Raw genomic sequence first — 25,898 nt, 5'->3', positions numbered from 1 at the left:
AAAGCGATTCTATTACTTAAATGTTCAATATTGTGTGACAACAGGAAGCAAATTACGCAGGTCAGTGTCTGATTTCCAGGCAGCAGCCATGATGTTCTTCAGAACGCCCACATTTCTTCCAGCCACAAACACAATCAGGAAATGTTTCCCTATGACACGGGCTACTCTTGTCATGTTAGGTACACTGGTCTAACACTGGCTGCAACTGGATGCAGCTTAGTTCAGAAAGATACTCCAGACCTTGAAGTTAGTTCGATCAGGTTTAGTGACCTAATAGCACGGTTAGCACAGTTTTCTGTGAGTTTGACTCTCTGCTAATTTAAGTGTGGTTACTCTGTCTGGCTGAACCAGACTAGCTCTTAGCCACATGGTGGAGGTGTGAGATTGTAACAACACCCTTGACTCACTCTCTAGATGTTCATCAGTGGAAAGAGGCAGAGTGTGAGTGCCTCGTGTCTTTTATAGTCAGATCCCACCCCTGAGTGGCCTGCCTGCTTATTGGTCATGTCCTGTTCTCTGTGTCCATGAGCTGCCTGTCTGTATATCATTATGTGTGTGTGTGTGTGTGTGTGCCTGCACATCATGACATCTGCCTTTTTTTATGTTTGTATGACATATGCGAGCGTATTTACAAGAATAGGCCAATATTAACATATATACATGCAGTGGATGTGAACATATGTACATGTGAAAACAGCTGTCTAATGCGAGAACCAAGAACATAGCAAACAGAACAAATGTTCATAAGTCCAGGCTTGCGACTGATCCTGGTCAACCGCCGGAGAGGTGGTGGTGGGGACGACAGCGCCTTGATGGGCGGGATTGAAGCCTGACTGGTGGCCTCGTAAGTCGAGGTATCAGGAGGTGGCAAAACAACAGAAGGAAACGGAGAAGAATGTGGTTGTAGGCAGGCAACTTTGCGCAGTGCCCATCTGTTTCGTCGCACAACAGAGCCATCAGCCATGCACACAATATACGAGCGGGGTGGCAGCCTGTCGAACAACGACAGCTGGAGCTGACCAGCCTCCATCAGGGATCTTGACCTGAACAGTGTTTGACGGGGATAACACGGGCAAATCGGTGGCATGAGCATCATAGCCCTGTTTGTGTCGGTCTCAGAGTTGCTGCATCTTCTGCAGCACCGGGAGGTGATCCAGGTTTGGCATGTGTATGGCTGAAAGTGTCGTTCGCAGGTCCCTGTTCATCAGGAGTTGAGCCGGCATCATGCCAGTGGACAGTGGGGTCGCCCTGTACGCAAGCAGCGCAAGGTGAATGTCAGGCGCAGAATTTGTGGCCTTGCAGATGAGCTGCTTCACTGCGGCACCCCTTTCTCAACTTTTCTGTTTGACTGCGGATAGTGTGGGCTGGAAGTGACGTGTTTGAACTGATACGACTGGGCAAACAGAGATCATTCATGGCTGCTGAAGCATGGGCCATTGTCACTCGTGACAGTGAGTGGGATACCATGCCTGGAGAACATCTCCTTACAGGCCTTGATGACGGTCCGAGATGTGAGGCCTGAGAGCTTCACGACTTCAGGGTAATTGGAAAGTAATCAATGATTAACATGTAATCACAACCATTTGCATGAAAGAGGTCAACGCCAACCTTGGACCATGGAGAGGTTTTGATTTCATGCTGCTAAAGTGTTTCCTTACTCTGCGCAGGCTGGAAGCGTTGACAGGTCGCACAGTTAAGGACCATGTTTGCAATGTCCTGGCTGATCCCAGGCCAGTAGACAGCCTGCCTGGCTCTGCATCTGCACTTTTCTGGATGCGCTGTCATCGGAATTGGGAGCGCTAGCCTCTAACTGGTGGTGCAGACCTGTACAAGGCTGCATAGTGTCCAGGCTTCCCGCAGTTTAAACATCGCTTGCCTCTTGAAGGGCAGTGCCCCTTTAAGTGGGTGTTGCCACAGTTCGGGCACGTCATGACATCGGCGTCGTGACGCGGTGTACATCGTCACACATGCAAAGTGTGGGTGTCGGCTGCTTCGTTATCCTGTTCACATCGCGCATGCGTGGGGCTCCGGGAAAAGCACGCGAGATGACCACTGTCTTCAATGCTGAGGCACTGCATCCGGGAGATGGCCTGCATACTCATTGCCTCGTGGAAGGCAAGTTTCTCATTTTCAGCCGATTTGTATTGGGAATACCGATTTTTTGCGTGCTCATGCACTGTAAATGTTTCAATCGCGTCTGGCTGGGTCATATGCTTGATTTTTAAGATCTGGGGTGAAATTCTCCGACCCGCCACCGAAAATCCGGCCCCCCTGCCGTGGCAGAGATTCTCGGCCACCCGGGAAGTGGCGGGGGCAGGAATCTCGCCACTCCAATCGGCGAGGACCCTGCAGCGATTCTCCGGCCCGCGATGGGCCGAAGTCCCGCCGCTGGGAGGCCTCTCCCGCCGCCGAGGTTTGAACCGCCTCTGGTGGCGGCGGGATCGGCGGCGCGAACGGGCCCCCGGGGTCCTGGGGGAGGCGGGGGGCGATCGGACCTCGGAGGGTGCCTCCACGGTGGCCAGGACCATGATCAGGGGCCCCCCGATCAGGGAACGAGCCAGTGCCCTGGGTGCACTCTTTCTCTTCCGCGGCCGCCACGGCCTCCGCCATGGCGGAAGCGGAAGAGAAACCCACATCGCGCATGCGCCGGTGGTGACGAAAGCCTTTCGGCTAGTCCCGCTGCCGGGGGCGCCGGTTTTTTGCGCCAGTCTTCTGGTGCCAACCGCTCCGGCGTGGGGCTAGCCCCCAAAGGTGCGGAGAATTCCCCACCTTTGGGGAGGCCCGACCCCGGAGTGGTTGGCACCACTCCCCTACGCCGGGACCCCCCGTCACGCCGGGTAGGGGAGAATCCCGCCCCTGCTCTCTCAGAGAATCAGAGTGAACTCCAAATACGATTTGGTCTCTGATCATGGAGTCAACAATATCACCAAAGATGCAGGACAGCGCTAGCAGGCAGAGGCTAGTTAAGAAGGCATTGAAAGATTCATCTTTACCTTGAAGACATTGTTTGAATATGCAGCGCTCAAAGATTTCATTGGTGTCCACTTCACAATGACTATCGAATTTGTCCAGGGGGTCTGAAACTTTACCTTGTCCTGGCCTTCGGTGAAGTTAAACAAGTTGAAGAGTTCGATGGTTTGATCACCCGCTGTTGAGAGAAGAAGCGCAATCTTTCTTGCATCAAACGCACCCTCGTGGTCTGAGGCTTTCGATGTACAGCAGAAACCTTTACTTGAATATCTGCCAGTTGGCACTGAGATTGCCGGAGGTCCTGAGCTGGTAAGGACCCTGAATCTTCTCCATGGTGCCGGGATACATTTGCTGGTCGTCACAGAACGGACTGAGGTAAGCCACCTTAAATTAGTAGACTCCTGGTATCATGTCGTGTTAGGTACGCTGTTCTAACACTGGCTGCAACTGGATGCAGCTTAGATCAGAAAGATATTCCAGACTTTGAAGTTAGTTCAATCAGGTTTAGTGACCTAATAGCACGGTTAGCACAGTTTTCTGTGAGTTTGACTCTCTGCTAACTTAAGTGTGGTTACTCTGTCTGACCGAACCAGACTAGCTGTTAGCCATGTGGTGGAGGTGTGAGATTGTAACAACACCCTTGACTGACTCTCTAGATATTCATCAGTGGAAAGAGGTGCAGTATGTGTCAGATCCTACCCCTGAGTGTCCTGCCTGCTTATTGGTCATGTCCTGTTCTCTGTGTCCAGTAGCTGCTTGTCTTTATATCATTATGTGTGTGTGTGTGTGTGTGCCTGCATATCATGACAACTCTCTTTGGACTTCACTGATGATGCTGATCAGGAAGCCTCGCAATGAGGTAGAGGAATGGTACAATGCAAGTCACAGTTCCACAAGGGCCACTATCAAGCAGACAATAGGACTACTGAAGATGCCATTCCATTGCTTAGTGTTCTGGGAGAGGTCTGCAATATGGCCCAGTGAGGGTCTCACGGGTCATTGTTATCTCCTTCACCTTGCACAACATGACACAAAAAAGGTTTGGGAACTTGCTCCCTGAGCATGTGGAAGAAGCATAAGCCTCATTAAATGAGGAAATAGAGAAGAGGACATTGAGCAGGCGGGAGTGCTATATATCTGCCTGCAGAAAAGGTCAGAGGCATATAAATTCATATTAGGCAAGCCAACCAGAACTTAGTCTCAGCTGTTTCCAGTGTTTATCATTCTCATGAGGGGCAGCTACTGTCCAACCTGCCTTGCTGCTGACAAATGTCCGATGTCATGTGGTGGCTGTGTGTTTCTGTTTACTCACAGATTCTGAGTTGTGACAAAATGCACTTTTATATGCATGTTATAGTCAGGAGCTATGGATAGTGATGGTAGAGGCTCCTATGTCATGTAATAATGTTATGATACCATAACCTCGCACCTGCTCCATTATACAGAGAGGCCCAGGTTTCAGCAATAACCTTCCACATATGCAAATGGGGATCCAAGGGACCCAGAAACCATTCATTAAAACATCATTCATTGAATGAGGCATATATGAGCAAAAGCGCAAACACTGTTTAATCATAAGCAAATAACAATATCTGACATCAAAGATTTAAAACACCCGTGCCACACAGATGCATCTAAGTGCTCTTTTTAATGTGTTTCCTTATGTTAGATGAGGTGTGTCCCTGGCATCTACAACTGAGGTGGAGGCAGGCTGCTGATTTCTCTGTCCCATGGCCTGTGGTGAAAGGGGTGGCTGTGCTTTGGTTGCTCAAAGCCTAGTGAGCCCCAGTTATCTGTTCTTTCCTGACCCACTCTGCTTGCCTTTACCCGCATTGCAATACTATTCTGATGCCTCAACTTTTCTCTTTAGATTTCTAAATCACCTTTCACCTGAGTCCAGGATTGTGGGGGTCCTGCAGGTAAAAATGTGTGGAGTGGGTTTTGCGGGATGGGGGTTGTGACAAGAGGGGTGCATGGTGGTTAACAGCATGGGCAGGGGTGTGGCTCTAAGTGGACATTTGCCTTCCCGATGTCTCGTCCCTCAATCTGACACTGAGTGCCTTTGATCAAGGAACATTCTCCCCCCCCCCCCCCTCCCTCACCCTCCAGGAGGTGACAAGCTGGTCACATGGCTTTAGCTGTTGTGTGTGCAGCATGGTGACAGGCTCGACTGAAACAGGCTAATACCAGCAGCTGCAGAATAAGGCCTTTAAGTGGTCACTAAATGGCCACATAAGGGCCTCAATTGATGGTGGGCAGGAACTGGGACAATGACAAACCTGGAATAACGTGAACAGTTTTGATCCCCTTCAAAGCAAATGGACATCGACAATGAGTGATGTACCATCAATGACGACAGACGAGAGTCGGGAGAGTAAACTGTGGCTTTAATCAGCTAAAAAATACCTGCTGGCAGCCGGTCCCAGAATGAGGGCAGGGCTGGAGGTTAGCTATCTTTATACTTGAGCCTGAGGGGCGGAGCCAAACCCAGACATGTAACAAGTAGTAAGAACAGTAAGTACAATAAATAAGAACAGTAAGTACAATATAATACAGTGGATAACCACATTCACCCCCTGTTAAAAAAGAGTTGAATTAGAGATCGAGTCTGTCGGGGGCTTTGATCTTCCGCTGTGATCGCCTCAGTCCCGGCTGTGGTGAGGACACTGGTGTCGGATGAAGTGTTGAGGCCTGCGTATCTAGGAGCGTGTTGTCTTCCAGATAAGTAGCAACGGAGGGAGACGGCGTAGAGTTGGGAGAAGCAACGGAGGGAGACAGTGTAGGGTCGGGGATAGTGGTGATTGTCACTGGGGAACCTGCGGGTGCCAAGTCCCGAAGGGAAACTGTGTCCTCCCGCCCGACATGGTGTGCCACGTAGGCATATTGGGGGTTAGCATGGAGGAGAAGGATCTGTTCGACTAGGGGATCCGACTTGTGACTCCTCACATGCTTCCGGAGAAGGACGGGTCCTGGAACCATCAGCCAGGATGGGAGCGAGACCCCTGAGGTAGACTTCCTGGGGAAGACAAACATTCTCTCATGAGCTGTCGCATTGGTGGCAGTACACAGGAGTGACCGGATGGAGTGGAGCTCCTGCCAGTGGAAGACAGGGAGACTTCTAGACCGTAGGGCAAGAAGGACGGGCTTCCAGACCATCGCATTCTCCCTCTCCATCTGTCCATTTCCCCGGGGGTTGTAGGTGGTAGTCCTGCTTGAGGCGATGCCCTTTCTAAGCAGGAACTGACGCAGCTCATCACTCATGAAGGAGGAACCCCGATCACTATGGATGTAAGTGGGGAAACCGAACAAAGTGAAGAGGCCGTGCAGGGCCTTGATGATGGCGGCAGAGGTCATGTCAGGGCACGGGATGACGAAAGGGAAACGTGAGTACTCATAAATGATGTTGAGAAAGTACACATTACGGTCAGTGGTGGAATCAATGCTGAGGTGCTCAAAGGGGCGGGAGGCCTTTACCAGGTGTGCTCTGTTCGGCCGATAGAAGTGCCGTTTGCACTCCACGCAGACCTGGCAGTCCTTGGTCATGGTCCTGACCTCCTCAATGGAGTAAGGCAGGTTGCGGGCCTTGGTAAAATAAAAAAAAGGGTTACCCCCGGGTGACAAGTCATTGTGGAGGGCCCGAAGTCGGTCTACTTGTGCGCTGGCACATGTACCACGGGATAGGGCATCTGGGGACTCATTGAGCTTCCCGGGTCGATACAAGACATCATAATTGTAGGTGGAGCGTTCGATCCTCCACCTTAGGATCTTGTCATTCTTGATCTTGCCCCGCTGTGTGTTATTGAACATGAAGGCAACCGACCATTGGTCAGTAAGGAGAGTGAATCGCCTGCCGGCCAGGTAATGCCTCCAATGGCCTAGGCTTCCTTTTCGATGGAGGAGTGTCGGATTTAGGAGCCCTGGAGGGTACGGGAGAAGAAAGCCACAGGAATGCCCGCCTGGTTGAGGGTAGCGGCCAGAGCAAAGTCAGACGCATTGCTCTCCACCTGGAATGGGATGGACTCGTCTACTGCGTGATTCGTGGTTTTGGCAATATCTGTTTTGATGTGGTTGAAGGCCAGGCAGGCCTCTACCGTCAGGGGAAATATGGTGGATTTAATGAGTGGGCGGGCCTTGTCTGCATAATTGGGGACCCACTGGGCATAGTAAGAGAAGAACCCCAGGCATCTCTTCAGGGCCTTGGGGCAGTGGGGGAGTGGAAGTTCCAGGAGGGGTCTCATGCCGTCAGGATTGGGCCCTAGGACTCCGTTTTCCACAACGTAGCCAAGGATGGCTCGGCGGGTTGTGCGGAAAACGCATTTCTCCTTATTGTATGTGAGGTTAAGGAGCTTGGCGGTGTGCAGGAAATGTTGGAGGTTAGCGTCATGGTCCTGCTGGTCATGGCCGCAGATGGTGACATTATCCAGATACGGGAACGTGGCCCGCAGCCCGTACTAGTCAACCATTCGGTCCATCTCCCATTGGAAGACCGAGACCCCATTGGTGGCGCCGAAAAGGGACCCTGAGGAAGTGATTGAGGCGGCCATCTGCCTCTAAGGCAGTGTATTGGCAATCCTCCAGGCGGATAGGGAGCTGGTGGTTCGTGGATTTCAAGTCAATAGTGGAGAAGACTCGGTACTGCACAATCTGATTGACCATGTCAGATATGTGGGGAGAGGGTACGCATCAAGCTGCGTGTACCGGTTGACGGTCTGACTGTAGTCGATGACCATCCGGTGCTTCTCCTCAGTTTTGGCAACCACCACTTGGGCTCTCCAGGGGCTAGTACTGGCCTCTATGATCCCTTCCCGCAGGAGTCGCTGGACCTCCGATCTGATAAAGGACTTGTCCCGAGCACTGTATCGTCTGCTCCTAGTGGCAACGAGCTTCCAGTCCGGGGTGAGGTTAGCAAAGAGCGGGGGTGGGGCGACCTTAAGGGTCGAAAGGCTGCAGACGGTGAGAGGGGGCAGTCCATCGAACTCCAAGGTAAGACTTTTGAGGTGACATTGGAAATCTAGACCTAGCAGTAGGGCAGTGCAGAGTTGGGGGAGGACGTAGAGCTTGAAATGTTTGTACTCGACGCCCTGTACTGTAAGGGTTGTGACACAGTACCCATGGACTTCCACGGAATGCGACTCGGAAGCCAGGGAGATTTTCTGGGTCACGGGTAAAATTGGGAGGGAGCAGCACAGTACCGTGTCCCGGATCAGCAATTCGGTGTGTTTGACAGCCGTTACTGCCTTACAACTGCAGTTCTAGCCAAGTACCCGCAAGGCGCGCAGAAATTCAGCGTGCGATTTTCCAGGGCGTTGTCGTGGCAAGGAGATGCCTAGCGTACACCTCGTTGACTTCCTTAATATACTGTCCCTTCAACAGTGTTATCGCATCCTAGTACGAGGTAGCGTCCCTGATAAGAAGGAAAACTTGCAGGCTCAGCCGGGAGTTGAGGACTTGCAGCTTGTGGGTCTCAGCGACGGCGGCAGTGGAGGAATCAATGGAAGATTCGAAGCAGCTTAGCCAGTGTTCAAACGTGGCAGTGGCGTCGGCTGCTTGGGGGTCCAGCTCCAGGCGATCAGGCTTGAGCGATGGATCCATCTTAAAATTTTAGCTGATTGAATTAATGTACCATCAATGACGAAAGTCGAGAGTCAGATGAGTAAACTGTGGCTTTAATCAGTTAAAAGATACCTGCTGGCTGCCGGTCCCAGAATGAGGGCAGGGCTGGAGGTTAGCCACCTTTATACTTGAGCCCGAGGGGCGGAGACACAGGCGGAGCCAGTAGGGACAAACCCAGACATGTAACAAACAGTAAGAACAGTAAGTACAATATAATACAGTGGTTTACCACAATGGGTATTGCCATTCAGGGCTTAATTCAGGCAGGGGTGGGAAGATTGTAGGGTATGCCACTATCCCACCTAATTACTTGCACTTCCCACCTCCAAACTTTCCACCAGTGAGAGCAGAGGATTCTAGTCATAAACTTCTGTTTGTTTCCACAGTTGCTGTTGGACCTCCTAGATTTTTTTCACCATTTTCTTTTTTTATTGAAATTTCCAGCATCCACAGAAATTGCTTTAGAAATTCAAAGTGAGCATTTAGGAAATGCTACCTTTAAAATCAATAAATCGTTCAAAACATTTTTTTAAAGATTCTGCTCAACCAACAACTTTGTTTCTCCACTACAGACAATCAGGTTGTTACATAAAATTCCAAATATACAAATTGGTTCCATTTCCCTACGCAATAACATTTTTGATGTTCCAAATGCTTCAAGATATATTCTCAAATAGCAGCGTGTATTTCTGAGAAAGCTGATTTCATGAGTCTCCCCACATCCTTCACTGTTAGCTAAAGAGATTGAATAAGTTAACAGTTCAAAGCTTCCAGGTTGCACTTGTGCCCAAAACTCCCAGATTTCTTAATGATTAAGATGTGCTATTTCTGGAAGGGGGAACACGTCTTGCAACTTCATCTATCATTGTGCGCTTCACAGAAAGAAATGGGACAAGTGGGATGACATTATCCTGCAGAACCTTTGCCAAAGCTGCCTCCCTTCCCCACAGTGCTGTGTATGCCTGAATAAAGCAGGAGAACTGCATGTCAGGACCTGATCTGGCAGAATTAGCACTGGCTATAATTTCAAAGGCTTGTTTCCCTACGGCAATCAATCAGGGATTGATCAATTGCCACTGAGAAAGAGACAAATTTGAAATTTGCCTTGGCAACGTTGTTCAGCCAACTACAAGATTCTGCCACATCTATATTCCTCTGATTAGCTGAGGCAGACTCCATAATTGAACAAGAAATGGCACAGGCTCCCCATCAAAATTATGCTAATACTCCTCGATTTGAAACAAGGCTGGATAGAACTTGTGTTTTGCTCTGATTTTCTCCCAAATGCTTTCACAGGATTATCTAACCCTATACATATTGTATACTATCCAGTCTACTAAAAGTGTTAAGTATAATAAGATAACAAAGTTCAGATACTACTGAGGAGAAAATTAAAAATTGCAGAAGGGCTTAGAGGAATGATGCAGAGCAAATCTTTACCTTTTGTGATGATTTATTTAATTAATGCTGATTTATCTTAGAACTTCAAGACAACAAGGGAAGAAAAATTATTTCTGGGCATTTTTATGCATATTTCTTTAAGCAGAATCTGCTGGTGACACTAAACAAGGTCGCAGTTTTGGGTTCAAAAAGGAAAATTAGTTTCATCTTAATCTTTTTGCAACTTTTTGATCGTCACTGTACAAACCCTTGTTGCAAGGTACAAAAGGGGTAAAGAGTCCCTCATACTGTTATGTCCAGAATATGGCCATCTATTTATCTATGTAAATACAAAAGGAACAAACGTATTTATTTGTTTACTTGCAAAGTGTACAAAAAATATTACTTACTTATTTTTATGGTACCAATTAAAAATTTCTAAGGCGATCTCATAAAATGCTCTTTCCAAACCTTTCAGCACAAAATGCACCCCTTCCAGAACTTAGCATCTGCCCCATTCCCCAATAGTCAAGTCCTGCAATATAACTGGAAAGTAAAACTGTTTTTCCCAATGTTTAGACAAGTGCAATGAAGAAGGGGCAGAGAATGAGCAGAAAAATCACAAACCTTTGCCTGGACAACCCTTTGACAAGGTGCCCCCCAGAGGATGCTGCATAAGGTAAAGATGCATGGCATTAAGGGTAAAGTAGTAGCATGGATAGAGGATTGGTTAGTTAATATAAAGCAAAGAATGGGGATTAATGGGTGTTTCTCTGGTTGGCAATCAGTAGCTAGTGGTGTCTCTCAGGGATTCGTGTTGGGTCCACAATTGTTCACAATTTACATGGGTGATTTGGAGTTGGGGACCAAGGGCAATGTGTCCGAGTTTACAGGTGACACTAAGATGAGTGGTACAGCGAAAAGTGCAGAGGACACTGGAAGTCTGCAGAGGGATTTGGATAGGTTAAGTGAATGGGCTAGGGTCTGGCAGATGGAATACAATGTTGACAAATGTGAGGTTATCCATTTTGGTAGGAATAACAGCAAACGGAACTATTATTTAAATGATAAAATATTAAAGCATGCTGCTGTGCAGAGAGACCTGGGTGTGCTAGTGCATGAGTCACAGAAAGTTGGTTTACAGGTGCAACAGGTGATTAAGAAGGCAAATGGAATTTTGTCCTTCATTGCTAGAGGGATGGAGTTTAAGACTAGGGAGGTTATGCTGCAATTGTATAAGGTGTTAGTGAGGCCACACCTGGAGTATTGTGTTCAGTTTTGGTCTCCTTACTTGAGAAAGGACGTACTGGCACTGGAGGGTGTGCAGAGGAGATTCACTAGGTTAATCCCAGAGCTGAAGGGGTTGGATTACGAGGAGAGGTTGAGTAGACTGGGACTGTACTCATTGGAATTTAGAAGGATGAGGGGGGATCTTATAGAAACATATAAAATTATGAAGGGAATAGATAGGATAGATGCGGGCAGGTTGTTTCCACTGGCGGGTGAAAGCAGAACTAGGGGGCATAGCCTCAAAATAAGGGGAAGTAGATTTAGGACTGAGTTTATGAGGAACTTCTTCACCCAAAGGGTTGTGAATCTATGGAATTCCTTGCCCAATGAAACAGTTGAGGCTCCTTCATTAAATGTTTTTAATGTAAAGATAGATAGTTTTTTGAAGAATAAAGGGATTAAGGGTTATGGTGTTCGGGCTGGAAAGTGGAGCTGAGTCCACAAAAGATGAGCCATGATCTCATTGAATGGTGGAGCAGGCTCGAGGGGCCAGATGGCCTACTCCTGCTCCTAGTTCTTATGTTCTTATACTCTTATGTATGTGCAAATATGACTGTTTTACTGAGAAAGGAAATAATGACAGTCCTAAAAAACAGAAATTCATTGTTCAACTATTGATGGACGTGCCTTCAGCCACTCCATTCTGTGACATGTCTCTTGCTTCAAGTTACTTATTAAAGCCTACATTTTTAACCAACCTTTTGGTGACCTATCCTATCCTAATATCACCTATGTTGCTTGGTGTCCAATTCTATTTGATAACGCTTCCATGAATTAATTGATGCACCAAATATTTTTCTTGTTTCCCATTCCAAACTACATTGTCTATTAACTCCCACTGTCCAATAACAAAATCATCAAAATAAGTCACTTCAAATGTTGCTTCAGTATATTGACACTTTTGAATTCTGTATGGAATGGAGAAGAAGCAGTACTACTTTACCAATAAATACCCCCTAAAAGCATTGAAGAATACTATGCAATTGAAAATACTGGCAAAATAAATAGAACGTTCAACTGAAACAGATTGTGCAATAAAAATTTTTGTAAATAATTTGTGTATTTCAACCTGGCTGATGCACAGTAAGGTATGCTTCTAACTGCCCTGCAATTTTCACATGTGAAACGTCCTGTTATTTTATGCAATGCATCCTAGCATGAGTATGTTCATTAAATAATGCATTTGATTTGAAGCTAATTAACCTTTTGTCAGATAAATGTGAAAGATCGGGCCATTTGAAGCGGCAGATCAGCACATAACCAACATGTGTTGCAGCTATTGAAGAGGTAGTGGAATAAGGATTGACCTTCATTTATATTCTGCTCCACATCACAGAGGGCATACAATCTTGACCTATCCATTTAAGTAATTAAACCTTCCATTTGGAAACATCCTGCAAGAAGACGTGAAGCTTCGGAGATAAATGCCTGCTTGCTTGATGCATTTAGCTAGTTCCATCAGTTGATAGACTGTTTTAAAGAGCCTGGGTTGCCAGGCCCTCATAAAAATGGAGATGAATTAGCCAGGAGAGAATACTCTCAAAGGAAAGCTGACTCTCTCATCTCTTTTGCTGGATATAATTTAATTGTTAGCAAGGGTGGGCAGCTGACTCAGGAGACCTGTCTTTTTTCTTGCCCCTATTTACTGAGAAATGACTCCATCTGATTCATTTGTAAACTAACCTTGTTTGGCAATACGGAATGTTACTTTCAGTGTTGCAGTCCCTGTCATGTCTGTACTCTAACTCACCTTCCATGCTATTCGATTTCCATGTGAACCATGTTCTAGGGCAATAGGGAAATCACCTCGTTTATAGCACTTGCGAAAAGCTGTAGGTCCACTGGGTCTCTCTCGAAAAGATCCTGCAGATGAAGGACCAACCACCTTGAAAAAGCAGGAAAAAAAATGTACCTTTACAATCTTTGGAATTATTCTGATCCCACAATTGTATAAACGTAATGCAAATGTTGGAGATGCAAATACAGGCTAGCATTTGCCAATAAAATTTGATTTGGGTTATGAGAATTATAGAAGTGAAATAAAATCTAGCATAATTGTTGCAAAATTAAAAGATCTGACTTTAGAGAATAGTGGTTTGAAAAATAAATTTAGAGTATCCAGTTCTTTTTTTTACAGTTAGTGGGCAATTTAGCATGACCAATTCACCTACCCTGCACATCTTTTGGGTTTTGGGGGTGAGACCCACGCAGACACGGAGAGAATGAGCAAACGCCACACGGACAGTGACCCGCGGCCGGGATTGTACCCAGGTCCTCAGTGCTGTGAGGCAGCAGTGCTAAGCACTGCAACGCCATGCCGCCCTATTTAGACAACAGTGTTAGACATCTCCCCAATTTGCAAACCAGGTGAGATCCATTGACAGATGGCTGTTGCCAAAACTCAAAGATTCCATCCATCTCCCTCAGCCAGGGAATTAAGCACCAACACAGAACATAGAACGATACAGCGCAGTACAGGCCCTTCGGCCCTCGATGTTGCACCGACATGGAAAAAAAAAACACCAGGACATTGTTGAAAGAAAATGACAAATTTGAAATGTAAGATTCAACCCTGGCTGGTTTGGCTGGTAATAATTTGTCTTAGATACAAGCTGCCACTGTGTCTCATATGACATACAGGGCTGGATTTTCCGGTCCCCCAGCTGCGTGTTTTTTGGCAGTGTACCTTTTGCTCGTGTTGGGATTCTCTACTCCTGCCTCTTGTTAATAGGATTTTCCATTGAAGCCACTCCATGCCGCTGGAAAACCTGAAAAGGGGGTGTGCTGCTGGCGGGAACAGGGAATCCCAACAGCTGGAGAATTCGCACCACATAAGTGCCAATGACCATTTCTTAAAGAGAGGTTCTAACCATCGCCCCTTGACATTCAATGATATTACCATCGCTGAATCCCCACAATCAACATCCTGGGGGTTACCATTGATCAGAAACTGAACTGGACTAACTATACCAATACTGTGGTTACAAGAGCAGATCAAAGGCTATGAATGCTATGGTGAGTAACTCACCTTCTGAACCCCCATAGCCTGTTCACAGGCACAATTTTTTTTTCCAAGATGGCGCCGGAGCGAGGCGACTCTCTGCGAGCTCTCCCCAACAGATCCACTTTTTGCTTAACTTATACTCGTTCTAATCTTTTAAAAATTAATTCTAAAACTTACATTATTACTAACCTCTCTCTTTTATCTTCTCTTGCAGGCTTGAACATCCTCCGAGGCCCCACTGTCTCCAGACTCCTAAATGACCCTCTTATGGACTGACCTCATAAACACTACCCTGTATGCTTCATCCGATGCCAATGCTTATGTAGTTACATTGTTTATCTTGTGTTGCCCTATTATGTATTTGTTTTATTCCGTTTTCTTCCCATGTACTTCATGATCTGTTGAGCTGCTCGCAGAAAAATACTTTTCACTGTACATCGGTACACGTGACAATAAACAAATCCAATCCAATCCAATCCAAATCAAGAGTGTAATAAGTTCATAAGATATAGGAGCAGAATTAGGCCATTTGGCCCATCTAATCTGCTCCACCATTCAATTATAGCTGATATTTTCCTCATCTGTTACCTACAATGCTGCAGACCAAGAGACGGATGGTGAAATCAGCCAGAGCATCTCCTCCTTAGAACACATTAACTAGGAGCAGGAAGAGGCAATTTAACGTCCCGAGCCTAAACATAGAATCATAGAATCTTTACAATGCAGAAAGAGGCCATTCAGCCCATCAGGTCAGCACAGACCTTTTGAAAGAGTATCCTGCTTAGGCCCAAGCTCCGACCCTATCCCCGTAACCCCACATCACCTTTTTGACACTAAGCAGCAATTTAGCATGGCCAATCCACCTAACCTGCACATCTTTGGACTGTGGGAGGAAGCTGGAGCACCGGAGGAAACCCACGCAGACACGGGGAGAACGTGCAAACTCCACGTAGACAATCACCCAAGGCCGGAAATGAACTTGGGTTGCTGCCCTGTGAGGTAACAGTGCCAACCACTGTGCCACCATGCCGCCTCATCTTCAATGTGATCACGGATGATCCTATCATGACCTCAACTCCTGCCTGTTCTCCATAACCCTTCAACCCATTACCAATTAAAATTCTGTCTAAGTCCTCCTTAAATTTACTTACTATCCTAGCATTCACCGCACCCTGCGGTAGCGAATTCTAGATTCACAACCCTTTGGGATAAGTCATTTCTCCTCAAATTTGTTTCAGATTTGCTACTTCTTATTCTAAGATTATGACCTTTCATTTTAGAATGTCCCACAAGAGGAAGCATCTGCTCCACATCTAATTTCTCCATACTTTTTAGCACCTTGTATACCTCAATTTGATCTCACCTCATTCTTCTAAACCCCAGAGAGTACAGGCCTCAACTATTTAATCTCTCCTCACACGACAAAATCCTCATCTCTGGAATCAATCTGGTGAACCTTCTCTGAACTGCCTCCAATGCCACTACATCTTTCCTCAAATAAGGGGACCAACACTGTAGAGAATACTTCAGGTGCTGCTTCATCAATGCCTTGTACAATTGCAACAACACTTCATTACCTTTATACTCAATTCCTTTTGCTATAATGCCAACATTCCATTTGCTTTCCTTATTACCTGCTACACCTGTATGCTTGTTTTCTGTGACTCAAGCACGAGGACACCCAGGTCCCTCTGCATCGGAGCACACCAAAGTCTCTTTTTTTTGACCAAAATACATGACCTCACACTTATCCATGTTAAACTCGATCTGCCACATTTTGGCCCACTCTCCTAACCTATCTATATCCATTTGTATGGTTATTATTTCCTCACTGCAATTTACTGTCCCACCTATTTTTGTGTCATCTGCGAATTTGGCTACAGAACTCTTTTTCCTTGTAGCCAAGTCATAATATAGATTGTAAATAGCTGGGACCCAATGGCCAAACCCTGTGGCACTCCACCAGTTACATCTTGCCATCCAGAAAAAGACCAATTTATTCAGACTCTGTCTCCTGTCTGTCAGCCAGCCTTCTATCCAAGGTAATAAATTACCCCTAATCCCATGTAATCTCACCTTGTGAATTAACCTTCTGTGCGGCACCTTATCAAACGCCTTCCAGAAGTCCAGATATACTACATCTACAGGATCCCCATTATCCACTTCGCTTGTAACATCTTTGAAGAACTCGAGCAAATTAGTCAAACATGATTTGCCCTTCATAAAACCATGTTGACTCTGATGAATAGCACTTTGGCTTTCCAAATGTCCTGATATTATGTCCTTGATAATTGATTCTAACAAATTTCCAACAACAGATATTAAACTAACTGGTCTATAATTTCCCACATTCTGCCTCCCCCTTTTTGAATAGGAGTGTTACATTAGCATTTTTCCAATCCACTGGAACCTTTCCAGTGTTCAGCAAATTTTGGAATATTACCTTTTTTTAAATTTGGAGCACCCAATTAATTTTTTCCAATTAAGGGGCAATTTAGCGTGACCAATCCACCTACCCTGCACATCTTTGGGCTGTGCGGGCGAAACCCACACAACCACAAGGAGAATGTGTAAACTCCACATGGACAGTGACCCAGAGCCGGGTTCGAACCTGGGACCGCGGCGCCGTGAGTGCTAGCCACTGTGCCACCGGGCTGCCCCAAAATTTTGAATATTATAACCAATGGATCCGCTATCTCACTGCCACTTCCTTTAATACCCTAAGATGTAGGCCATCAGGCCCGGGGGATTTGTCTACCCTCACGTTCCCTATTGATGCTGATTGTTCCATGTTCCACCCTTTCTATTACCTCTGAATTGCTCGTTCCTATTGGAATGATACTCGTGACCTCCACCGTGAAAACTGAGGCAAAATATTGATTTAGCACCTTTGCCATTTCTGCGTTCTCCACCTTTAATCACCGGTTTCATCTTCCAAGGGATCAACATTCACCTTAGCGACACTCTTCCCTTTTGTGCACCTGTAGGAGCATTTGCTATCCTTTGTTATATTCTACCCTAGTTTTTTTTTTGCATTTTACCTTAGCTCTTTTTATTACATTTTAGCATCCTTTTGTTTATGTTTGAAAGTTTCCCAATCTTCCAGTCTGCCACTGGCCTTTGCAATATGATATACCTTAGTTTTTGTCTTTATAATGGGCCCGATTCTCTTGCCGCATTGCGCTTGAGCAGGAGCATAACGCAGCCGGAAAATCTCGGGCGAGCCCTCCAGCAGGCCTCTCGGCAGGCTCCCCGCCTTGTGTGATTCACCCAGGTCCTGAGATATCGGAGTCAGAACTCTGTCCAAAAGGGGCGGAACCAAACAGCGTTCCCGGAAGTAGGTCTTAAACCTCTCAAGGCAGGCTGCAACCGGGCGCCGATCAGTGCTGGTCCACACAAACTGCACCTGGAGGGGTCTTCCAGGTGGTTAGGGTAAGTGCAGGGTGGCTGCCTGGCCCTTCCCCTGGAATGTGGGCGTCTTGGCACTGCCAAGGTGACCGGCTGGGACTGCCAAGCTGGCTGGAGCACTGCCAGGGTGCCAGTGCAAGCATGCCCGGGTGCCAGGGTGGCACTGCCAAGCATCAGTTTCCTGGATAAGTGCAGCCCCAACAATGCTCAAGAAGCTTGACACCACTCAGGACAAAGCAGCCCGCTTGATTGCTACCCCTTCCAGAAATATTCAATCCCTCCACCACCAATGAACAGTGGCTGCCGTGTGTACCATTCCAAGATGCACTGCAGTAACTTGCCAAGATTCTTTCGGCAGCACCTTCCAAGCCCATGACCACTACCATCTAGAAAAGTGTTTTTCAAACCTTTTTGCCCGGGACCCATTTTTACCAACCGACCATCCTTCAGAACCAACAACAGCCAACCTTCACGACCTATACCGGCCTGCCTTCACGGCCCACCATTTTTTCTTACCTTTAATGCGAAAGGAGAGCCTACTTGGTCCTCACGATCTCACTCCATTCAGGTTCACAGGAGGAGAGGGCTATGAGCATATCGGGTGCAGAGTTCAATCGCTTCTTTGTGCTTTCTTCATCTTTGTGAGGACCGAAAATCCAACCTCGCACATGTAAGTCGTTGTGAACGGCAAATGCAACAAAATGCTTGTTTTACTCAGCTCTGGATACTCCTTGGAGACGCTACTCCAGAATGCTGACAGCCACGTTGACTTGTGCCATGTTTTAAATGTGTTGTCACAGCTGAGGCACAGAAGTTCAGTTTCTTCATTTGGAGTCAGCTACAAGTTAACAACTGATTCTGGGCTCTCAATCTCAAAGGGATTTTTCACCCACCTCTTCTCACTCAAAATCTGAAACTTCTCTGGAAAGTAGCGACCAAAACTGTTGCTCAACAAAGCCAGATGCGACTGAATAAGACTTGCCAGTCTATTGACAGTTCATTTATTAATGCTGTTTTCTTCGATGTATCGTAGCAGTGTGGGGAACATGCAGTAATTTTGACTTTGCACTCACGGTTGTCAAACTTTCAACGACTCTTGAAAAGCTTTGATTTCTTCATGATGCCAAGAGCAATCATCATCTTTCCCTTGCAATTTGAAGTTCAGTTCATTTAGAATTTAAAAGATGTCTGAAAGGTTAGCATCCAAGTTTCATCAGCAAACAAATCAGCCAAAGGGGATGATTTCTCCAGGAGGATACTGTGGATTTGATACCTCAGTTCGTAAACTCTGACTCGCACCCAACTCCTTGACAGCCAATGTACTTCTGTATGGAACAATAAATGTATGTGCCCTGCCCCCATATCGGAACAGAGTCTCAAAATGTCTGGCATTGAGTGCGCTGCGTTTAATGAAATTCACAACTTTCACAATTCCTTTCAACGCCATTTCAAGATCAGATGGAATTCCTTTTTATGCTAGTTCCCAATGGTGAATAAAACAATGATTTCAAACAATGTCCTGACCTGCTGCCTCCTTAATCCTTACTTTAACTCTGCTGTTTTCCCCAGTTATGTTGGCTGCTCTATCCCTTGTGATTCCTCTGCAATGAAACAAGTTGAGCCCCCACTTTCCAACCACGTATCTATTCAATGCTTCAAAATTCTCCACGTCAGTCGTGTGGGTTGGTAATGTCAGGCAACACAGCAAAACCTCAACAAATTCATTGTGCCAAACATACCTAACGTAAACTAGCAAGCTTGGACAATCTGAAATGTCTGTACTTTCATCCAGTTTTATTGAGAACTCCTGTGCTGATTTTAAATGAGAAATAAGCTGGACTTCTAAATTCTCAGCAATATCCCAAATTCGGCGAGGCACTGTTTTATCACTAAGTGGGATGAATTTACTTTTTCAGCTAACCTCTCATCTTGGACCATACAAACTGTATCTATTGCTGCAGGAAGAATTAATCTCTCTATTACAGTGGGGCAGTTTTTCTTTAGCTACGCAGTAAGCTACTATGTAAGAGGCTAATGGTACTTTGTCGCTCAACGTAACATTTCTACTGAGGACTTCAGCTGACGATTTAAGTTCTCGATGCATCCTTTGGAAAAAATCAATTGTCCTTGAACTCGCCATGCTTAGTCTTCAAATGCCTTTGAAATTTTGAGGGATTTAAACTTTCATTTGCTCGTAATTCCCTGCATATCACACACATAGGCTCCACAACCTAATTTGCATTGACACAAATAATAAAGCCATAACTTTAAAAATCATCTTTACACTGCGTTGTTCCTGATTTCAGCTTCTTCCTAATGGGCTGTTCACCATAGGCCCTGGAGCTCACACCAGCACTGCTTTGTCCTGCTGTGGATTCTCCTGAGCCACTCTCTCCAGTAGCTTTAGCTGTGAGATCCTGGCATGTTTGTGTCTCTGGCCCTCTCTTCCTTATTACAAAATAATCCATTTTAAAATCTTCAGTCCTGTTTCTTACTTGCTGCTGACAAAATGTGGAATTGCATTCACACCCAGAGCACGTACCGACAGTGTTTGGGACGCGTGACCTGCTCTCTGCCATCGCTTCAGGCAGGAAGACGGCATCAAATCTAAAAACAAAATCTTCTCCTGGGATGGCGCGTTAACGTCAGGAGGAGACAGTCTTTTTCGCTGGACTCCGGGCCTGCGCACTGATGAGCAGGCACGCATGTGTGGCACAGCCGACATTCTGAAAGCTGGTCATGGCCATCATACTTAAAAGTTAGTCACAGCCGGCATTTCTAAAAGCCAGCTGCTGCGGCCATTGGGCACCACTTCCCGTGATAGAGAATGCCACGAGGCATGACCCCGCGACCCTCCCGACACCTGCCCATGACCCACCCGCGGGTCACAACCCTGACGTTGAAAATTACTGATCTAGAAGGACAAGAGCAGCAGACACCTGGGAACCCTACCACCTGAATGTTCTCCTCAAAGTCACTCACCACCCTGACTTGCACATTTATCACCGTTCCTTCACTGCCGCTGGGTCAAAATCCTGGAACTCCCTCTCTAAAAGCACTGTTGGTGTACCTATACCCGAGGGAATACAGTGCTTCAAGATGGCAGCTCACTACAACCTTCTGAGGGGCAACTGAGTATGGGCAATAAATAATAATAATATTATTAATAATCTTTATTGTCACAAGTAGGCTTACATTAACCCTGCAATGAAGTTACTGTGAAAAGCCCCTAGTCACCACATTCCGGGGCCTGTTTGGGTACACAGAGGGAGAATCCAGAATGTGCAAATTACCTAACAGCACGTCTTTTGGGATTTGTGGGAGGAAACCGGAGCACCCAGATGAAACCCACACAGACAGGAAAAAAGCGTGCAGACTCCACACAGACAGGGCCCGAGTCGGGAATTGAACATGGGACCCTGGCGCTGAGAAGCAACAGTTCTAACCACTGTGCTACCGTGCCACCAAAGGATTCCAGTATAGTTTCTGGACAGCTACAAAGCTCTCTGTCAGGGAATCAAACCCCAGTCTCCCACATGATAGGCGGCAACACTAACCACTATACTAATGAGGTACTACCAAGGAACTAGAGAGGCCTAGCCAGCGGTGTCCACACACTGGAAATAATTTTTTTTTTAAATTCTATGATTCGTATTAAAAATGACTTGAACAAAAGAGAAGGGGTCAGATTTTCATCATGAATGCAATAATAGGGAGTCAAGAATTTTTCATACATCGCAATCCTACCTCTGGCAGTGGGGGCCGATCGAATTTTCATCTGGGGGAGGTGGAACACATTCCAGACAAGCCCAGAATCGCCCATGCCAGCAGAGAGGCAAAAGTGGGCCTCTCAGCATGGGCTGGTAACACACAGTTTTTACCCCTGTCTTTGTGCCACAGGAGATTAATGATTCATACTGACATAGGCATGTGTCCTTGGAAGTGCTGGCTGAACGCCATGCCGTGAGTATTCATTTTATTGTTGATGTCTTTGCTGGCCAATAGCTTGATGCCCCAGCTACAACTGGCCCAACATGAAGGAAATCTCAGCAAACACCCAATCCTTTGCAGGTTCCCTGAGTTCTCACTGCTCCCTCAGGCACACTTAGCACTGAAGGCCAGCTGGGCCAAGAAGACTCTGCTCTCCCCTGCATAAGGCTGTATGTACTCTTTCATGTGCAATTGCAGCAGGTCCCAGCACAGTGGTGAAACTGAGCATGGAAAACCAGCTAAGGGGTTCTCCCCGCGTTGCCTATCAACTTTCCGCCCCTCACAGTATCCCCTCCTATACTTATATCCTCAACTTAGGGGCAACTGATTGAACGCCTTTACCCCTCTCATCATTCCAATTCAATGTGTTGCTCAAGGAGCTCTGGCCCCCTAGAAATTGGTAACACAGCAACCGCCCATGCTACACTGGAATTCACATACCAACAGTGAGGACACACATGCAAACCCATAATTAGTATTCAACGCACAATTCACCTACCCCTAACTACCATGTATTCATGTCTAGCTACTGATGCACACCACAAAAGGCAAACCACAGACTGGCCCATGTACATCGTCCACTCAAATGCCAGAATGTTGCAGTAATCCAGCAACCAGGAGAGTTATGCTTGTCAGTACCAAAATTCTGCGACCAGTACTTCGACTTGCTCGAGCAAGTGGTCAGCGACATAAGTGTATCCAGTACTCAGTGGGCTGCAAGTTGTTCCTGACCCTCACCAAGAGGGCATGGGTCCCATGCAAGTCACAGAAGCGATGAGTGCCTTGGGGGAGCACAATCAAACATAAGTCCAGAGCTGTGAGATGTTTCATGACTGGCTGCGTTATGGAAAGTTGGGCCAGATCTCCAGCTACTCAGTTTTATCCCCTTAGCTCACAGCTACAACATGCATAGCAGCGGAGATAGACAAAGTGCATTCTGTTCAACTTTGCAGGATTGTGTATCCTGGACACTGATGCAGTACCCAATGATTATAGGTTCAGCAGCTGATAAATAAATTATATCACAAGTTATGTGATGGCGATGCCCTCCTCCATGCAGCAGTCCACTGACATATTTCCCTCTACTTCTTGTCCTTACAGGGGAAATGGATGTACAAACCTGCAAAATGGCGCGGACAGGGGTAGGATGCTGCTGCTGCTGGCAATACAGGCTGGTGAGGAGAGGGTAATGGACATTGCCAGGGTCCTCTGGTAAGACAGTGTTGGTGATGGCGAGTTCCTCCATTCCAGGTGCACATGGCCATGAAAAGGCTCACAGAAGCATGGTGTGGTGGTTAGTGTCCTGGTGGTGGTGTTTGGAGGATCTTATCGGCATTGGGCAGAATGAAGGAAAGTTGGGTGGGAGGCGTTGGCTATGTGCTGCACATAGTTTGACAGTATGATGAGCACTGAATGGTGTAAAAAGTCCCATCACTGCAGAACTTTCCTGGTTTCCTGCCTACCTCCCGTGAGTTCCACTTGGTTTTCACACAGTTACAAGCAGTTTGTGCCCCTTCCCATGAGCTTCAGAATCATTCGAGCATCAGGAAGAGGAAGAGCTGTCCAAGCATTAAACATCAAGCTAGTGCACCAGGCACCAATGCAGGTCCGTGCACTTTGGTTGGTTCATTAGTCATAAGCAGCACAGCACTAGTGTGCAGCAGGTGTCTGATGCAAATGCAACTGTGGGCATTCTCCCTGAGAGGAGGCTGGACAGTCATAGTGATTCTCCGGGGGCAGTGGAGAGGACCCACGAGGTCACAGTTTGGGGTTCAGTTGTCGAATGTTTGCCCATCTGTCTGAATCCCCTGAGTATGTGCAATCTCATTCTCTACGAATGGAGGAGTCTCTTTTGCAGACGAGCTTGACCATATCTGGGGTCTTTGAGTACATGAGTTGCTCCTATGAGAGAATGGCCAACCTCATGGACAGCCACAAGTGGCAGCACCTGGAATGCTAGCAAGAGCAGTGTGATGTCCTGCACACAGTGCATGGTGCTCTCCACAGCTTGGACCGGTTGGTTCAGACCCTTAGCGCTGATCTCTCTGAGCATGTGAGAAGATGCAGACGCTAAATATTTTGGAGCGGGTGGCAGTGCATACGGGGAAAGATATGTCACAGTTACTTGAAGAGCTGGCAGAGGCAGAGAGTCCCCAGTGTGCCTGCAATCGAGTTTTGTTGGGGACCACGATAATGCTGAGCCCGAAGCTGATGATGAACCTCTGAAGGCGGCTATTAGATGGCAAATGTTGGATGTCCAGGATGCACATGAAGATCTGATAAGAATCCAGAGGGTCTGTATGACATGATTTCTGTTCACTCTTTCAGAGCCACTGGAATAGGGTGGCTACTTATACAGTTAAAGGCAATTTCAGTGCTGATCACTTTGCAGATGGATGTAGCAGTGTTCCTGGAGAGGGGGAGCCTTCTTCAGCACTGAAGCTGTGTTATGTCTGGGTAGCATGATTGCTGCCTGTACACTCTACTACTGGGCATTGACGCCTTCTCCACACCTTTCTCTTTTGCAAATCCGGCTTCCCCCTCACTCCTTTTGGCTGCATCTCAGTGCAGAGGGCAGGCTCTGGGATGGTGCCTATGGGTAACTTGCCTCCTCTCCCTTCTGGGCCTCTCCTCCCCCAGGCTGAGATGGTCCCCCCAGCTGAGTACACAATTCTCATGTTTGTGCAGATGGTTGCACAGGTTTCTGCACTGAACGGGTCTTTTTGCAGAAAACCTCTGCTGATGTTTAGCATTCTGAGAATTATCCAAAACAATGCTAAAATGCCAGAAATGATCTCTAGTCCAACAACAAACAACTCACAGCAAAACTCCTAACTCCTCACCTTAACCAATATCTTCTGGTCCTTTTATCCCACCTTGGATGTAGAAAACATAAAAGCTGCTTGGCTGATTGTGTGCCGAGCGTACATGTGAAGGGTTGGGCCTGCCACATGCCCATACAGTGATCGGAAAATCCTGGCCTGCGTTCCTATGTTCCACATGTCTCCTAAATTGGTTGGAACAATAATGACAATAGTCCCCTATATAACACAAGGAAAATGCACAGGCTTCTTCACTTCCATATCAAGGATGCAAATTTACTTTCTCCTTCCTTACAGTGGTCAATGAAGAAATAACCAATGCAAATCACTCTGCATCTAATTGTCTAAATTATGTTTCCAAGCACTTGAAGTTGGGCCGAATGGCCTCCTTCTGCACTGTAAATTCTATGATTCTATGATTATTTCTTCTTGCATTTCAGAACCTAGTCCTCAGTAACAGTCAGAGTGTGCCTTTGCCTTGAAGGCTCAGTGCAAAGGTTTAGAACCACTAGCTTTGGAGGCCTCGGGCTGGATTCTCCGATCCCCGATGCCAAAATCATGTTAGGCGACGGGGCGGAAAATCCCCGATGATGGCAAAATCGGGGCGCTGCCGCTTTTGCGATGCTCTGCCCCACGCCGTAACCATGCCCTCCTTATGTTGGCTGAGGCCCGCCCTGCGATGCACCACCACAGTTGGTGGAAGGGCGATCCGCGGGCAGGGGGGGACATATTCGGGACTGGGGGAATTGTGGTGGGCGGCCCGGGGTGCTCGAGCCGGCACACCTATTTTTGCGGGCCGGGTCCGCGAGCAGCATCTGCCATGAAGCATGGGCACAGCCGCTGCCTTGTGCATGCACGGCCATGGACCCAGCAATTTGCCACCATTTTCAGGGCGGAGTGGGGGACTTAGTCACCAAAACGAAGAATCCAGCCCCTCTTTTTTTTAACTCAACATTTGTACTAAAAACTACTTTGTGCATATTCTAACAAATTAGTTGCCTGAGCTTTGTCACTGGTCTATTTGCTAAATCTATTGAAATAAAAGGAAAAGCAATTGGATGGTCTAAAGGAACAGAATAAATAGAAATAAAAAACAAGTGACAGGTTTGGATTTGTGGATTCAAATTAATTTGTAATTTTATGCATTAGATGCGCTGTTGCCTTTAATATTAACATTTTACTGTTAAGCTTAGGGGATGCCAATGCAATATTTGCTGCAGCAATTGAATCTATCTTTTCCCAGTATGTGAAATCACTTGGCTATTTCAGCTGAATATTAATGTTCAGGGGCTCATGGGTTTGGAAGCAAGTGAAAGGTTAAAACCTGGCAAAATGATAGAGCACTGGGAAGCCGGTTCCAACTCGCTGACTTCCGCAATTAACTAGCACATTGGGCTGCATGCGAAGAACACCCTCGGGAG

At 46.8% G+C, this 25,898-nt stretch overlaps 1 protein-coding gene across 3 annotated transcripts in view; it reads right to left on the bottom strand.

Moving 5' to 3' along the window:
- The window catches only part of LOC119969652 (parkin coregulated gene protein homolog), a 489,387-nt gene that overhangs the window by 392,671 nt on the left and 70,818 nt on the right, over positions 1 to 25,898 (bottom strand). For 2 of the 3 annotated variants that reach the window (XM_038803588.1, XM_038803597.1), the window contains one exon: positions 13,004 to 13,138. The exons of the other annotated variant lie outside the window; for it this stretch is intronic. In XM_038803588.1, the coding sequence (XP_038659516.1) occupies positions 13,004 to 13,138 (135 nt within the window). The remainder of the gene's footprint in view (positions 1 to 13,003; positions 13,139 to 25,898) is intronic. 3 annotated transcript variants of the gene reach the window in all.

The sequence above is a fragment of the Scyliorhinus canicula genome, chromosome 1 (genome assembly GCF_902713615.1).
Source record: "Scyliorhinus canicula chromosome 1, sScyCan1.1, whole genome shotgun sequence".
Classification (NCBI taxonomy): Eukaryota; Metazoa; Chordata; class Chondrichthyes; order Carcharhiniformes; family Scyliorhinidae; genus Scyliorhinus; species Scyliorhinus canicula.
The sequence above is the reverse complement of the archived record's forward strand: the minus strand, read 5'-3'. Positions and strand labels throughout refer to the sequence as shown.